The 16,142-nt window shown below is 43.1% G+C and overlaps 1 protein-coding gene across 1 annotated transcript in view; it reads right to left on the bottom strand.

Annotated features, from left to right (window-relative positions):
- Shroom4 (shroom family member 4) overlaps positions 1-16,142 on the bottom strand; it is a 199,826-nt gene that overhangs the window by 33,467 nt on the left and 150,217 nt on the right. Inside the window, exons 3-5 of the mRNA XM_028770835.1 lie at positions 9,702-9,836; positions 4,936-7,420; positions 230-291 (exon numbers count right to left, since the gene is read on the bottom strand). Of these exons, the coding sequence (XP_028626668.1) occupies positions 230-291; positions 4,936-7,420; positions 9,702-9,836 (2,682 nt within the window). The remainder of the gene's footprint in view (positions 1-229; positions 292-4,935; positions 7,421-9,701; positions 9,837-16,142) is intronic.

Here is a 16,142-nt window from a genome sequence, read left to right as displayed (position 1 = left end):
CTTTATAACACTGCTGAGTCCTATGTATTCCACAATGTTCTCATCATCTAGTGAGCCTATATTCAGATGGTAGTGTAGGGGGCACATTAGATTATATATGGCAGCAAGTTCTTGGTGTGAATAGCATATCAGTTTCATCCAAGAAAATCAATTGACCCAAAAGCCATTATAATTTCTAATGAAGCATCAGAGGCACAAAGTCACCCCAAATCCCTGAGTAGTCACTTACCTCCCAGAATGACTAGCTTTCCTGTTTCCTGTTATTGGCTTCCACTTGTCCACAGGAAATTCCTGTAAAGGAAAATTCTGATAAGTTAGGGAACTTTGAACAGCTAGGTATCTAGGTAGTTTCAAAAACAGCAGCCTGGCCAGGTTCTTTGGCTGGTAGCATGGACACTCCCAGACAGGCTACAGAAATGTGCAGTTGGAGGGCTGCCTTTCCTCTGGGAAGCCTGCTGAGCTACTGCACTCATGCAGAAATTCAGAAAGCATTCAGGGACCAGGGCTAAGAATGCTGAATTTTCCTCTTGTTCCCCCTCCCCTCCCAAACCCCATTCAAAAACCAGTTTAGCATGTTTGCTGTTTGCTCTGGCTCTCTTGCCTGTAACGAGGGATGGGGGTCTTTTTTGTCTTAGTTGATGGACCTGTTCACTGCTCTTGCTTCTTCCAACACAGAAAGCATCTTTTTGGAAGCAGAGACTCGGCGGGGGGTGTGGGGGTGGTCTTGCTGCAGAAACCCTCTCCCAGTGTGTGCAAAGGTAGAGTGGCTACCCTCATCCTGCAATTGCTCTTTCTCCTGTGCATACATCTTCAGACAAGGGCTGGCATGAGCTCTTCTCCGGGCAATCAAGTATCGAGTGCCCTGGTTCATATGTTATAGAAGTAGACTGTCTGCCTTGGATGGATCTCCTGAATTGCTCAGCCATATGTGTCATTTGTAAAAATTTTCCTTTCTTCTCACTAGAACCTAAAACTGAATACATGTTTGCTTTTCAGATTCTTCCCGCTTTTGCATTTAGCACCCTCCACCTGGCGACTCAGAGCTTAACGTGAGAGAAGACATTTTTCCTAAGCCGCACTGATCTCCTAAATTCATTTTGCTCTAATACTGCTATTATTAGTTCTTTCCAAGGTTTATTGCCTTAGCCCCAGTGGGCCTCTCTTTTGGGGACAAACACCTGGCAACGCAGAATGAATATAGGTCTTTGGTGTCAGTTACACTGGCTAAGGCATTTATTATCTATGCTATGTAAGGGACATTCTGTCACCATTTTGAACCTGAGTTTGTTATTTGGCAAATAAAGCTTACTAGTGAGGATCAAATGAGATGTGTAGAATGCCCGGCACAGTGCATAGAAGCCTCTGTAGTCACAACACCGGGGAGTCGATTACAGGAAAACTACTTGAGTACACGAGACCAGCCTGAATAATACAGATGCTGCCTCAAGGAGATGTCACTATGAAAAAGGTGAGGTTTATTTCCTGATTCCAGCTTCCATGAAACTGGAGAACAGTCTCTGGGGGGGGGCATCTGAGAAATTCTAATAATTTACACTTCAGGCTCTGTCTGCCTTAACATACTTGTGAGAAGTCACTGCCCACAAAGGGACCATAACTTGTTCAGCCACAGAAAGCACCAGGATTTCCTCTCCATGTTCGGTCTAGTCCTGTGAAAGTGCTTAGAAAACAGCAGTGGGTAACCCAAACAAAACTCTCCACGCACTCCTACCGACCTTCCCAGCTTCTCACCCTCTACCAGCTCCCACTGGTCTTCCCAGATTCTCCGTATTACTTTACTCTTTTGCCTCAACCCCTTAGTTTCCTATAACTGGTCTGTGCTCTTTGAACCAAAGAAGCAATATTCACAACTGGTAGCAGTTGAGGATAACAGTAGAACTTGCTACCTTGGTGATAGTGATATTGCTAGAAGCTACCCTGTTTGCTACATAGGAGAAGGCCCAGGCTTTGAACTCTACTCATGAAGAGGCAGTTAACACATACTCCAGCACATAGCCTCTGCAGCTAGAAGCAGTGGTTTGGAATCCACATTTGCCTTCACCATGTGGATGGCCTACACTCCCATTTAACTTAGTTATATGTTATGTTATACACACACATATTATACATGATACACATATATAGAATATATGTCGTATACACACATAACATGCACATACATTATATATAAATATGCATGTGTATACATGTTACACTATACATATGAATACTTGTATAACATTATACCACCAATATATGGTACTTGCTATATGGTAGAATATCCATGACCAGAGTACCTATTTCTTGATTGCTAGAGGACTGAATGCATTGATAATCTAAGGTACCCAGAATACAGTGGACAGCCATATATAAGTTATTTTTATGTTGTTCAAATCCTGGCTCTGCACATTGTAAGATGTGTGATCTCTGAGAATCAGTTTCCTCAGCTGTCCCATGTAAGTGTTCAGTGAAATCATCTGGCTATGTATGTAAAACTGGCATAAAATATGCGTGTTATAGGTATATGCAGATTTCACTTCTCTAGACATTACTGAACCAGAGCTAGCTATCTCCACAGCTTTCTTCATGAGAGAAAGAGCATGCTCTCAGCCTTTCTTTAGATAGACACCAAAGCAAATACTTTAATTGTCAGAGCTGCAGTATCTGAAACCATGCTGTATGTCTCACAGGGTCTGGAATACGGGATTCAGGTGATAAGGGTAAAAATGGCACATTCCTATGTACATAGCTAGCTACATACTTGAAAGCCTAGGATCTAAGCAGGTAGGCTCAACCAGTCTAACAGACATTAGGAACCCAATGTGTCCTTTCCTCCAAGTACAAAAGGAAGGGTATGGCATAGGCACAGCTTATCTACATTGCTACAGCCAGCTGCTGCTACCTATCAATGGAACTTCCTTCTCTTTCAGAGGAGCTGGTCTTGAGATGACATCCCTGTAGCCATCCTTTCCTTCCCCTTCAACCTCCTTTCCCTAGTACTTGGTTATGAGTACTTCTTTCAGCCAAGATTTCTCAAGCCTAAGCCAAATTTCCCTTCATCTTAAAATAGCTTACTTATAAGATGATTACTGTCTGGCAGTCACTGTTCTAAAGGCTTTGCACATGTTTGCCATTTAATGCAACTTATGAAGCAGGTGCTGTTATTACCTTCATTTTTTAGATGGGAAAGATTAGGCACTATAAATTCTGGGGAAGGAATTTAAACCCAGCTAGTCTAGTTTCAGCTTCAATGCCTTTTGGGCATTATGGACATTTCCTTTTCTCTTTTTGTTAGTATTGTGAATATTTTCAAACATATCAAAAAGAGGAAAGCAGTTGGCACAGAACAACTACGTATCCTATCTGGATGCTACAACTAATGCTTGTGCTGTATTTACCTTACCACATGCCTGTTTGCTCTTCTATTCATCAACCAGTGCATCTTAAATTCTTAGATGCACTTCAAAATAGGTTCTAACCATTTTATCTGCATAAATGTCAAAACCTAAATGACACAGAGTAATTTCTTAAAAGTTACCAGCTACCAAAGTACAATGACTGAAAGACTGTAGTCACCAAACTTCACAGAGAAACACTGAAAACTGAGCACCAATGTTGCTCTCAGCATTCCTTCTGAACATTGTACTGGGGATCCCAGGCAAAGGCTTCATCCCCAGGGAAGCACATACACAACCTGGATCCTCTAGTCCAAGATGTGCAAAACCTTCTATAAACTACCACAGAGCTACTGGAATTCATCAGTGAGTTCAGCAAGGTTTTAAGATAGAAAGCCAATGTACGAAGTTCAACTTTGTAGAAGTAACAAAGTGTTTTAATTTAATATTCAGAAAACAATATATACCATAACCTCAACGCCTATTAGAATATTAGGAATATGTAAATCAAAGTATGCATAAGATGCATAGGTGAGAAATATTAAATTGGATGCATTAGTATACTTCAAGAATACTTCAGCATGCATGTTAAAGCTTATCATTTGCTTATACTACTTTAGGCAAAATGTGCTTTCTATGACATGTACAAATATTAATGTAAATCTGCTGGCTGTTGATGAATATCCTTATGTAAATCTAATCCATATCAAGCTATTTAATGTGCTTCCATGCCTTGTTCCCTTCAACTTCTGTCTGACTACATACTGAAAACCACTGTTCTTCACTTGTTTTTTCCAACAGAAGAGCCATGTTATACATTCATCTTTGATGGTTATCTATACTGGTTTTATTCCTTGGCTATTGAAAGTACTGTAGCTATAACCAAGGGTGTGTAAGTATATCTGTGGGAGGACTTAAGAATCCTCCAGATACTACACATAATATAATTTTATTTACTCATAAAGAAAAGAATAAGTCATGACATTTACAGAAAATGGGTAAAACATGTAAAGTGAATAAAAATAATAAAAAAAAAACCAAATGTGTAAGGGTGGGACTGGGAGGAGAGGAGGGAGGAGGCTGTGATTGAGATGTAAAGTGGATAAAAATTAAATTATTAAAATATTGAGAAAAGAAAAGTGAGTTAAACTAAACATAAAATTATTACATTAAGCAAAATAAGCCATACTCAAGAAGGCGAATGGTATATGTTTTAGCTCATATGTGGATTTTACCCTTTAACTCCATGAGTACTAGCTGTTTTATAAGGTGGACATCCATTTTTCCTTTAAAATAGTGCAACATCAAATTATAATACATTCATGGTTTGCTCCAGATCACTCAGATACTAATTTTACCATTCAAACCAATTCCAGTCCTGTAAATTTTAAGGAGCAAAAGTTACTTTTGCCAACCTCTACAATTGCACAGGTATGTTGAAATCTTGGTGGCTAGATGTAGAGAAGGGGCTACATCATTTGTAAGGAGGTGTAATCCTATTTTAGAAGAATCAACTTTACTCACCCAAGAACCAAGTCCTCACCTGTATGGATGCCTTCCTGGATTTCCAAGCATTGCCAGGTGCCATGCTGCTGTCCTCATGGGCACCATGCTGAGGACTGTGACAGCAACCTGTACACCGGATGCATTGGTGGTGGTGACACCTACAGTTGTGGCATTTTGGCAACAAATTTCTCTTTAGCAAGGCAGGGCAGATTTCTCCAGAACAACAAATGCAAGGATCATGCCTTATAGTTCCCTGAGAGCTGCAGGGATGAGAACAGGTCCTATGGTAATCACAGTCCCCATGGTGCAGTGACTTACAGCACAGGGAGTTGTCTAGGCCTTTGGTAGCAAAGCATTCTGGGTAAGTGGGAGTTTCTGACTGAAGTGGTGACAGGGAATGATATGATTGGTCTGCAACATGGTATGGTTGGTCTGTGGAACGATATGATTGGTCCAGAGGATGGCATCTTAATTCCCTATAGCTCACTGACTGGAAGTTTTGATCTATAGGTTTTGGTCTCTGGATAAATGGCTTGTTGTTATGCGTGGTTAAGCCTGGCAAATGAGACGTAGATAAAGATTTGCTGCTCTCTTCAAAGAACTTTCTTCTGTCTGCAAATGGCATGAGGATGGCTTCCTCCTCAGCTTGAGGAGTAGATGTCTTCAATTCTTTGTTGTCATCTGGGTTGGAAGGACCTTCTGTGGATGGTGCCACCTGTGGCTGTGCATTATGTTCTGGAGACCATCTCCAATGACCTCTACAGACGCCGTGGTGAGCATTTGCTTTCTCAGTGTCTAAGGTGGATGAGTCAGATGCCTTCCACCATGTGTTCAGGGCCAAAGAAGACTGGCCAGATCTCTGGCCAGGGCTCATTCTTCCCTCTAGGCCTACCCTAGCTTTGGAGCTCTCTGAGGCTTGGCTGAGGCATTCTGAAGATCTAGCCCTGAGAATCATGCTTTTGTTCATGACCTTGCCTCCAGGGCTAGGAGCTTTTTTATATGAAGGCAGGAGAGATGAGTTAGAAGCAGAGAGTGGAGGGCTTTCTGGAGGCTCTTGGGTCTCTTCCACGGGTTCGTTAGTGTCACACAATTGTGACAACGGGCTCTTACTTTTCTGGAGCTGGGCTTTCCTCCTCTGAATTTCATTCCGCAGATTAGTAGCAAACCTCTCACTCTTCCGGCGGTTTTGGATGGAGCGGCCCCGGGGGCCTCCACTTCTTCTGCCACCCAATCGGCCACACTCCTTAGCCTCATTGTCACCTTCTTCAGTTGCTTCTGTGTGACTGACTACTTTATGGGATGAAAAAAAGTCTCTGGTTTGTTGAACAGGGGAGCAAGTGGCAGAGGGCTGCTGGCTAGTCAAGTCAGTGCTTGCTCTGCCTGCACGGTTTGGGTCTAGGTAAGTTCGTTCTGATAGGTGTCCATCAACCTCTTCAAGTAGGGCATCACTTTGGCTTTGGTGTACAGAAACCATCAACTTGTCATCTATGGGCTTGGTCTTCCTTTCTTTACTGGTCTGGTCCTGGGTGCTCTCTGTAGGGAGACCTGGACTTTTCTTCCCTTTAGGATTGTTGTGCAAAGGGGACACAGTCCACTGGTGTCCATCCTGCCCTGTTGGCAACTCCATCCCCTTGCTGCCTCTGGAATCAAGGCGTACCTGCTGCAAGTGAGATGCCAACAGCTGTTCAGGAGCACTATGGCGATGTTCTGTGGTTCCTCGGAGGTGCGGAATGGCACCAAAGGACAAAGTGTTAGCCAGATCTGCTGAAGTCTCCTTAAGCAGGCCGAACTCTTTGTGGGAACCTTTGTCATGGGCTTTGGGGGAATCAAGAGCTTTGGAGGAGTCCTCTATCAGTAGATGCTCACAGTCATCCTGGCTGGATTCAGAAGGCTTGCTGAGCTCACAGTTCTGGTGGTCCTCATCTGTCACTTGGTCTTGCCCACTAAGGCAGCAGAACTGGGTAGAGCTCCTTGGGGGCAGCACTGTCTCTAAGCCTGGATTTTCCTTTTGCTGTAAGGAGTCCACAGGTTCAGATGCACGATGCTGCTCTCCATTGAGAAGTTGGGCTCTAGAGGCCTGAAGGCTGTCCCGCCTCACTGGAGGCTCTGGTGGACCCTGCACCATCTTGGCAGGTCCTGAGTAGTGACCCTCTTCTGAGCAGGATGCATGGGAAGTGGAGCTCACATGGCCACCACTAGTACTGTGGCTACTTCCTGAGGTCTCAGATACATTAGCTTGGTCATCAGTGACTTTAGTTGGCCCTGGGCCTGGCATGACACAGTCTGTAGAGGGTGGTTCCTCTGGCTTAAGGGAAAGGGCACAGTCAGAGGCATTTGAGCTGGCTGAGAAGGAGCTGTAGGCTGAGTCACGCTGGCTGGGGTACATGTTCTGGTCAATGGGTAAGAGGTGGCCCTCGTAGGTTGGTTGGCCTGGCTGTTCCAGGCTTTCCATGCTGCCAATAGAGCTGCTTTTCTCAGTGCTGCAATGCCGGGAGAGGGGGCACCACTGTACACTCACGTCACTGTAAGACACACAGTATATACATTAGTTAGCCAAGCAATCAGACAGCTTCCCTACTTTGGCTAGTTTGCCATGGAAAAGAGCAGGTCAAGCCAGTGCCACCCAAGCTACAAATAAAAGGATGATGGGGCCTAAGGGAAAGAGCGAAAAATAAGTAAGGAGAGTGACACAAGGACACTATAGGACCATGACAGAATGAGAAACAGAATTTCATATAGTAGGAGAATGAACAAACACCCCAAAGACTTGGAAAGCGCCATGGCAATTATGCACTATATCACTGCTAACAGCAAGTGTGACATTGCTTCTGGGTAGTCTCTGTCGAGTTAGTGTGTTTTTTTGCCGGGGGGTGGGGGGGGATAGTCCAGAACATTAGCATTAGAGAGGAAGGAGCCCCCTTGGGGCTATGTCAACTTCAGCCAGACCATTTCATACACCCATGATTCTCAAACCTGAGTGTGCATCAAAATCACACTCGGATTTTGGAGGGCTTGTGATAACACAGGCCACTGGGTCCCATCCCTCTTTTAGAAACCTCTGGTGTCAATGAAACAAGCTCCACAGAGGGAAGTGACTTTGAAAAGGCAATTTTTACAAACTCTTAACTAGTGGCACAGTCAGAATTAGAGTGCAAACATGTCTCTATTCTTGAAATTCCACATCACTTCATTTGTAGTGCTGGTGGTTAGGACTGGGGGGGGGTGTCTGGAACATGCTAGGGAAAGGCTATGTTGCTTGGGTATATCCCAAGAACTTATTATATTTCTAGATAATAAAAAATCTGACTACTCACTGAGGCCCTTTACAACCTTCCATTTGAAGCCCAAATGAGATTGTTTTCTTCACTTTCTAACTCTCGAAGTAAAGCAGACCAACAATTTCAGTAAGCTGATAGAGAAGCCCAACTGAGCAGAAATTGGAACCCAGGTCTCTCTCAACCCAACATCTTAGCTCTTCTTGGATAACACCTTCAAATGGGGAAAAAAAAATAGTACTATCTCTGCCAGAGTGTTGCTGTGTAGGTGAAATCAGCTAAGAAATCAAGAGCCCGGGCATCACTACATGGCAGTAGCTACTCTCAGTTCTTGCTGTTGTTATCAATGTCCTTCTACTACTAGGAATGATCTACGAGTGAGTTTTCTCATCCATACATCCCTTACCTACTCTCAGCAAAATCACACCAGGAAGACCAAGGATAAGACATAATCTTGAATGTTAAGTACCATTTCCCACACACATAGCCAGACTGAGCCAAGAAGTTGTATTAACGTTCTTTGCCTAGAACCTCAGAGGTTTCATGTTGCTCTCAAAAAGGCCATAGCTCAGAAAGAGAGCCACTACTGAGCTGTAACAGCATCCCATGAGACCTCTAAGACCAGTAGTCTCTTGTTCTTGCTCATGGCATGGCCTTAACTACCCTTCTCACTAGGCTCTTAGCTAGGAATGCATTAATTTCATGTTGGCAAGGGAATCTGCTATTTACCCCACTTTCTGGGATGCAGACACACATGCACACATGCATGCATGCACATACTCAGACAGAAGTCAAATCTAGAATATATTTCTATGTACTCTTCTAGAACAAAGCTGCCTGGGCCATGAGTCCCTGGCTGCTAAAGCAAAATAAAAAATACCAAACTAGAGAAAACTCACTCCTTGAGTTTTAGCTTCCCTGAGCCCCCACAACAAAACCCATTCTTGGAGGGAAGATCTGATTATTGAAGGGGAAATGCAGCTGAGGACTGCACTTTGGCCTACTCTGTGACTGTGGGGAAAAGAAACCAAACAACAAGTCGTTTGTCCCTTGGGTGGTTGTTTCAATAAAAATGGACAATATCAGGCTCCTTGCATTGAGCTAGACCCTGTGACTTGGCGAGGCTCCTGCTTTGGAGAGTTCTGCTCTGTCCTAGATCAGTGAACATTAGAGGAAGTTTCTGGGGAGTTACTGTAGATAGAGAAAACTGCCTCTCACAGCCATCAGGAAAAGAGTCCTAGAAAAAAAAAAACACTAGTGAAATAGGAGGAGACAGGGTGGTTATCTTTGTGATTCAAATGAACTACTTTGAAGACGCACTATGAAGAAGTAAAGATGCATACTGAAAATCATAGTGCCAGCCAGTTAGCATATAATTAATTAAGAACCCAGGGACTCTAGATGACCATACCATTTTCTGTTATACCACGTCAGCTCTAAAGCATCTAGCAGGGATAAGAGCAGAGCAGGGGAGTTGGTCAGGCCCTCAGTCCTCAAGCCCACCTTGAGGGGAGAGTCCCAGACTCACCTTGTATTGCAACCGGAATGCCAGGACAAGCTGAAGGCTTCAGAAGGAAAATGCATGGTGGTGGCCACGTCAGGGCACCCTTCCAACAGCTTGGCCACATGCCATGAGTGCGGCCTACTCACAGGGGTGTTTCTCCTATGGCAAGAAAGAGCCAGGAAGTCAGTACTGAAATCACTTCTCAAGCAACTTCCGTACCTACCCCTTCTTTCCATTCAATGAGCTAGATTATCTTACAAGGAATTAGTATGGAGATCTAAGTGCCCCCCCCATTCCACTCCTCAAATTTCCTTCATCCCATGGATAATTCCTGGTGACATAAAATGCTGGCGTCAATGGAAATGTTTTGTTCCCAAACATATCCAAGTATGCACACTAACACTAAAGACGCAGTAGATAGTCAATAAATATTTGTGGACTACACAGGAACTGCTGCAAGTCTACCTGCATTTGCCTTTGAGGGAAAAATAACAATATAACCAATATTCCCATTTTTCTTAGCAAAAGGAGGCAAGTGATTATGATGCTTGGAGTGTGAATTGTTTAAACTTTCCTCATTCATTCTATAAGTATTTATTGTATGTTTATTATACCTTCTAAAATACATGCAGTTCTAGAAGTACAACCATGAGTTGAATCGTCTATATCCTTGAGAGTGTACATATTCATGAAGGAGACAGAGCTAATTAAAGTGGATTATCATAAATGCCCCTAGAGAGCAAAGGTTAATAAGATGGGCACAGACCCACCGAAGTCAGATACTTGAACTTGTAGGGAAAGTCATGGAAAAGAGTCCAAACTCTTACGAGGAGAAAAGGGACAGAGGGGTAAGAGGTTAGGGTGACAGAGATCAGCTGTTTAGCATGTCAAGGGTAAATAATTGGAAACAGGTCTAAGGCCAAGGCCCCCAATATAACTAGAGGTTCTGGTACTAAAACCCAGAACAGTAACTCTTACATTGACTCACTCATACAAGAAGCATCCATGTCAACCAGCACACTTTGCACTATTAGATGGCACCTCTAAAAGTGGAAACGATAACCCAGGACATGGTAGAACTAAGACATAGAAAGGTGACTGATGGGAAGGAGAACAGAAGCAGGAAAAGGAAGTCATAGATGAGAGAGCGGAGGGGAATAGAGGGAGAGTGTAGGGAGAGGGTGCAGAAGGACCAGGCAGATGCAAGAAACCAGGAGAGATGACAGAAGAACAACCAAAATGTCAGAAGGGAAGAAACTCTGAGAAAGCTAGTTCACATCAGTCTCCTTGCTCTAATCACACTCTGTAGTTAGCTCTGTTCTTTTCCAATTCGCCTTTACTTCTGTTCATTTTCCAGGAGAAATTATCCCAGTGATTGGACTGCTTTGCTTTGAATCCCATCTCTATCACTTGCTAGCTTCTGTTGCTGTTGGTAAGTGTCAACTTCTCAGAACTATCATTTCCAGAGCAGTAAAATGGAGATATTCCCAATGGTCATTAACTTGTACATCGTTATGGGCATGAGGCTGTAAATATTATACAAACTAAAGTAAATAAACATGTACTGCTAGTGCCATCTCCTCCGGGGAGTCCATCTCAAGCAATCTAGCCCTCATAATTTAGCCTATCAGAACATGCTATTTTGCATTGCCTATCACCATTTCACGTATAATTAGCTTTGTCCTACCGACTGTACTAAACCAGTGGAAATGAGACTAAAACTCTAGCATTTTACATGTGTGACTCTACAAGAGTCTAACCATCAGAGTTAGCATTTTCTTGAGAACTGTTTCTTAACCTGGCTAGGTTATTATGGGAATTAGAAACAGTTATTCTCACCTGCCTACATTCCCGTGGGTATTAGAAGAAGTAGTCTCAAAGCATCCAGTAACTAGTCTAGTGTTTTACCTAGTGGTCAGTAAATAGCACGTAGCAGAATATTGGCTATTAGCTCAAACTTGTCCCTTTAGATGGCTCAAAGGTACTTCCAACCAAGTGTGCTTGAGAAACTCCTATCAATGTTCTGCTGTGCTGTTCCCTTGCCACACTTAAAACAGTGGCTTATAAAGGTCTCCTACTCTCTAGAGTTTCTCCAGTAGTACAAAATAATCCCAGAGGAGACTGAAGAACGTAGAGAGGGCTTTGGAGACACTAGAAAAACTGAGAGACTGGTAGGAAATCTCAGCAGAGAGAATTGGGGTCAGATCCAGTCCCAGTTAATCCCAGCATAAGAAAGAGAAGAAACATTCCATAGAGTCCAATACCTGGCCTATTATCATTTGTGAACTGTCCTAAACTCAGCCCACACTTGTATTCAAATTCTAGTTGTATAACCTTAGCCAAGGCATTTTCTGAGGTGCTGCATTTTAGGGCCATGTATGTTAGGCAAGTACTCTACGACACCACCAGAGCTTCAGTTATATATTCTTTATATGTAAAATGGGGATGATGGCCATCTATTTCTCATGAGCTATGATCTGGTATAAATGATGCAGTTCCATGTATGGAATTGATTGGCATATTATATAATACAGACTTTCTATAAACTTATAAAAAATAAAACAGGGGTCTCTACTAAACACTGAAGCTATGTTAGGCACTCAGTACCTCATATGCATTAGCTGGTTTAATCCTCACTTCAATGTCATGTGTAAGAACGATTATTAGTCTCATATTATCAATGAAGAAAGAGAGTTACAAAAAGCTTAAACTATTTGCCAGAAACACATAGCTAGTTAACCAGAGTTAAGGTTAGAATTTGGATCAAAACTCAGCTCTCAGATTAGCAAGCTGGTTAAGTATGTAAAGCATTTGTCATACCTGCCTGATAACCTAAGTTGAATCCCCAGAACACATGTAAAAATAGAAGGGTAGAACCAAAGACACAAAGTTGTCTTTTGACTTCCATAAGCAAGCCCTGGTATACAAACACTCACACATGAGCAATAAATTTGGAGAAAAAATAACTCAGATCCTCAAGCTTTTTCTAGAATACCGTAAGGCCCCTCCTGCCTAAGCAGCTCTGTCCCGAAAGTTTATATACATAATATACATAAGGCTTGATATTACCATTCCTCAAGAAGCAGTGAGAAAGGAAGGTCTCAGTGGTGCTGGACTTAAGACCATCCCCTCTAGTGGAGAAGGGGGAAGATGAGAGATAAGCAGTGTAAGACTAAGCTTAAGCATCAGTTATGCAGCCCAACCCCAATATAGGAATGACTAGAATCCTTATCCTTTTTCCTAAAGCTGGGTTAGGTGTTATCACTGAACAAATTATATAAGTCACTATCCACTATCCTCAAATGGCCGTATTCAGGAGAAAACCAAGACACTGAAGCAAGACATCAGCAGAAGAAGAAAAAAAAGCTGGAAACTGTGGCTGTACCTACCATGGAAGTTGCTCAGAGATGAGAGATGGTTTATGAGAGACTGGCGTATCCAGCTAGTTCACATTCTCACCATCAACCACTCCAGTGTCTTCTCTAGGCTGGGCACTGTCAACCTTCAACTTAAGACCTCCTGGGGTGTGAGGCCAGCAGCCCAAGACCCTAAATGTCATCCAAGGAGTTCAGGGAGTCTACAAAGCACTGCCATCAGGCTGCTTGGGGTTTTCTGTGGCCACAGCCTTATGGAATGTCAGCCTGTGTTAAGGGCTGGATAAAAGTAAAAGACGTTGCTCCAGGAACCAGCCAGCGCCCTAGTGGCAAAGAGAAGGAGGAAAGGCAGTTCCAGCAGTAACCCTTCCCCCACCCCATTCCTAACTCCTACCTCCTCTGCGCCCGGCCCATCCCCTCCACAGCTCAGAGACCAATAAGGAAGCTGGGCCCCTGGCTACTGCTCGAACTCAGGAAAGGAGTAAGGAAATGATGTTTGGGAAAGATAAAGCGGGTGTCTAAAAAGAATTTTAAAAATACACGTAAGTGAGAGAGAAAAACACCCCAGACGCATACACTTAAAAGAATTCCTGCACTTCCTGGACTGAGTTGACCCCACCCAACCATCTCCGTAGGTCCTCAGGGCCCCAGGAAAGGAGAGCTTAGCCAGGCTCAGCAGCCTCCAGGTCCAGAAAAAATGGCACTATAGCTTATTTTTGGTAAAGCTGGGGACCATTGACTAAGACATTTTTCAAGGTAAAGGTCCTTCTAAGATGCAAAAGTTTATAAATATTCCAGGCTTTTACTTCTAAGATGCATCTGTTCCTTTCAAGAAAAAAAAAACAAAAACTTTAATTTTACACTAAACACTCCAATTCCAGAAATGGAGCTTATTAGCAATAGTAGAATAATGGCACTGGGAGCGTCCCCAGATCTTCCATCAATTTACTCTTAACTCTGGTAACCATATTTTTGTGGGCTTTTAGTTCTCTGCAAAATGAACCATGAACTTAGTTGCCATGAGTGACCCTTACACCTAAGGCATAGTGTAGTGGTCACAGATTCAAGCCTGATGTTCATAGCAATATCCTATAGACCAATGTGCTGGCCAGAATCCACAGCATTACAACATAAATTTGTTATATCTCTAAGCCCAGGCCCAGGTATCAGAATCTATTTTTTCTTAGGGATGTCAAGTTAGGGTTTTCCCATCATAATTAATTTGATCCCTAGTCCAATTTCCTTTGGCCTCTGGCTTCAATTCCGGTAATTTACGGTCCCCATGAGGGCTTATGCAAGCTCCCCCAAGACAAAAAGTATGGTAGGGCCTTTCCTCTCTGGGGAAGTTAGTCCCTTCCTCTTGCATTCCTCTGTACCTCACATAAGTTTATCAATTTATAAAAGAACTATTGTACAGCAAAGTTTATAGGGAATGTGGATCTGACTTAGACCCTTGACTCCACTTCGAATGGTCTTTCTTAGCCTAGTGGATGACACAGAATTTCAAGTTCCTCATCTATAAAATACAATTGGTATGAAAAAGACACTTGATAAATGTTATATGTTACCAATATCAAACTTAACCAAAGAAGACAATGTGCACGATGTTATTAGTAGCAAGAAAACGGGTTTCTTCAATCCCAATCAGGGATGGGTGAGAAAGGTCCAGTTAAGAGAAGGCTCAAAGTTAGACCTAGAACTCTCAATCAGCATTTGCCAAACTTCACTGGGTACATGGATGGGTCATGGAATATCATGTTCTAAAGAGCTCTAGAGTGATCCTGCTTCTTCCTCCTGTAAAAACCACATAAGTAGCAATATACTGGCAAATAATCCCTGGTCCAAAACATAAGAAAAAATAGTTTATTCTCACTTTAATACTCAGGCTGGGATACCTAATTTTTCTTTGTCTTCTAGTTGTCAAACATCTTTCTCTTTTCCAACCCTGGCCCAGGCAAGTGCTTATCTGATGTTTGTTGAGCCATAGGTCTGAGGAAAATAAAGGATTAATTTGACAATAGTCAGACCCTGTGGGAAGACAGCTGAGGCTGGGGAAAGAATGACTAGAGGTAGAAGTGTGTTCTTGGCTTGGCTATGCCCGGGAGGAAGTGAGAAGAAGTTCAGATAGTCCTCAGGTGAGGTTTTAGCAGGTGGGCACACAGGCAGAGAATCTTTGGGCCAGGGAAGGTAAGACAGAACTCAAGTAATAGTCTGGCCAGTTTGGAATTTTCTAGAGGTAAGAAAAGTTGTTTAGCAGAGTAGAATACCAGATAATATGATATAATTTCCTGTGCTTGGAGCAAGGCGCTTCCTGTTTAAGAGCCGAGAAGACAAGAACTCAGTAGGAGGGTGGTAGTTACATGCAGGGAGAAATGGTAGATCATTCTTCAGTTGTCTCCCAAAAGAATCCTCTAAAGACTGTTGTAATGGGTAAGGGGATGGAAACAGAATAGTTCTGGAAGGAGTTAATCTCCAGATACCCTAGTCAGCTATAGTGCAGAGATATTTTTACAGTACCTCCTGTCTTTGTTCTTGGTTCGTCAAACCCCTTCAAAGAGAGTGGATAGGAGTTGACAGTCCAAAAGGGAATCCTGGCTCTTTCCCACCCAGGGCAAGAAGAAAATGTGACCCTTATTATTTGGGATTGTGCTCTGGGCTGTAATGCAGTGTGGACTCTTTTCCTCTCCTGAAATTGTTTGGATAAGGAGAAACACAAAAGAGTGTGGTTGATTGGCTCTGTTTACTTTCTGTGGCCCTTTTAGCCACGCCACAAATAGTACATTCCACCTTCTACACGTGAAGAAGCCCAAGCAGACAGGAAGAGAAGTCTACAGATGGCTGGGGAGGAGGGGGCAGTGCAGTACAGAACAATACATAGCTTGTTTATCTGTCAGAGAAGGGGAAAGGCTCAGTCATGATGGAGGGACACAGCTCTGAAGGCCTACTAGACAGCTGGCTGAGGAACATTGCAGCCTGGTGATCCAGAGACCCAATCAAATATGGGAAAGTCTCTGTTTCTCTCTCCCTGTCTCTGTCTGTCTCTGTCTCTCTCTCTCTCTCTCTCTCTCTCTCTCTCTCTCTCTCTCTCTCT

This window comes from Grammomys surdaster, unplaced genomic scaffold (genome assembly GCF_004785775.1).
Source record: "Grammomys surdaster isolate TR1022 unplaced genomic scaffold, NIH_TR_1.0 204, whole genome shotgun sequence".
NCBI classification, from domain to species: Eukaryota; Metazoa; Chordata; class Mammalia; order Rodentia; family Muridae; genus Grammomys; species Grammomys surdaster.
This window is presented reverse-complemented; position numbering and strand designations above follow the sequence as displayed.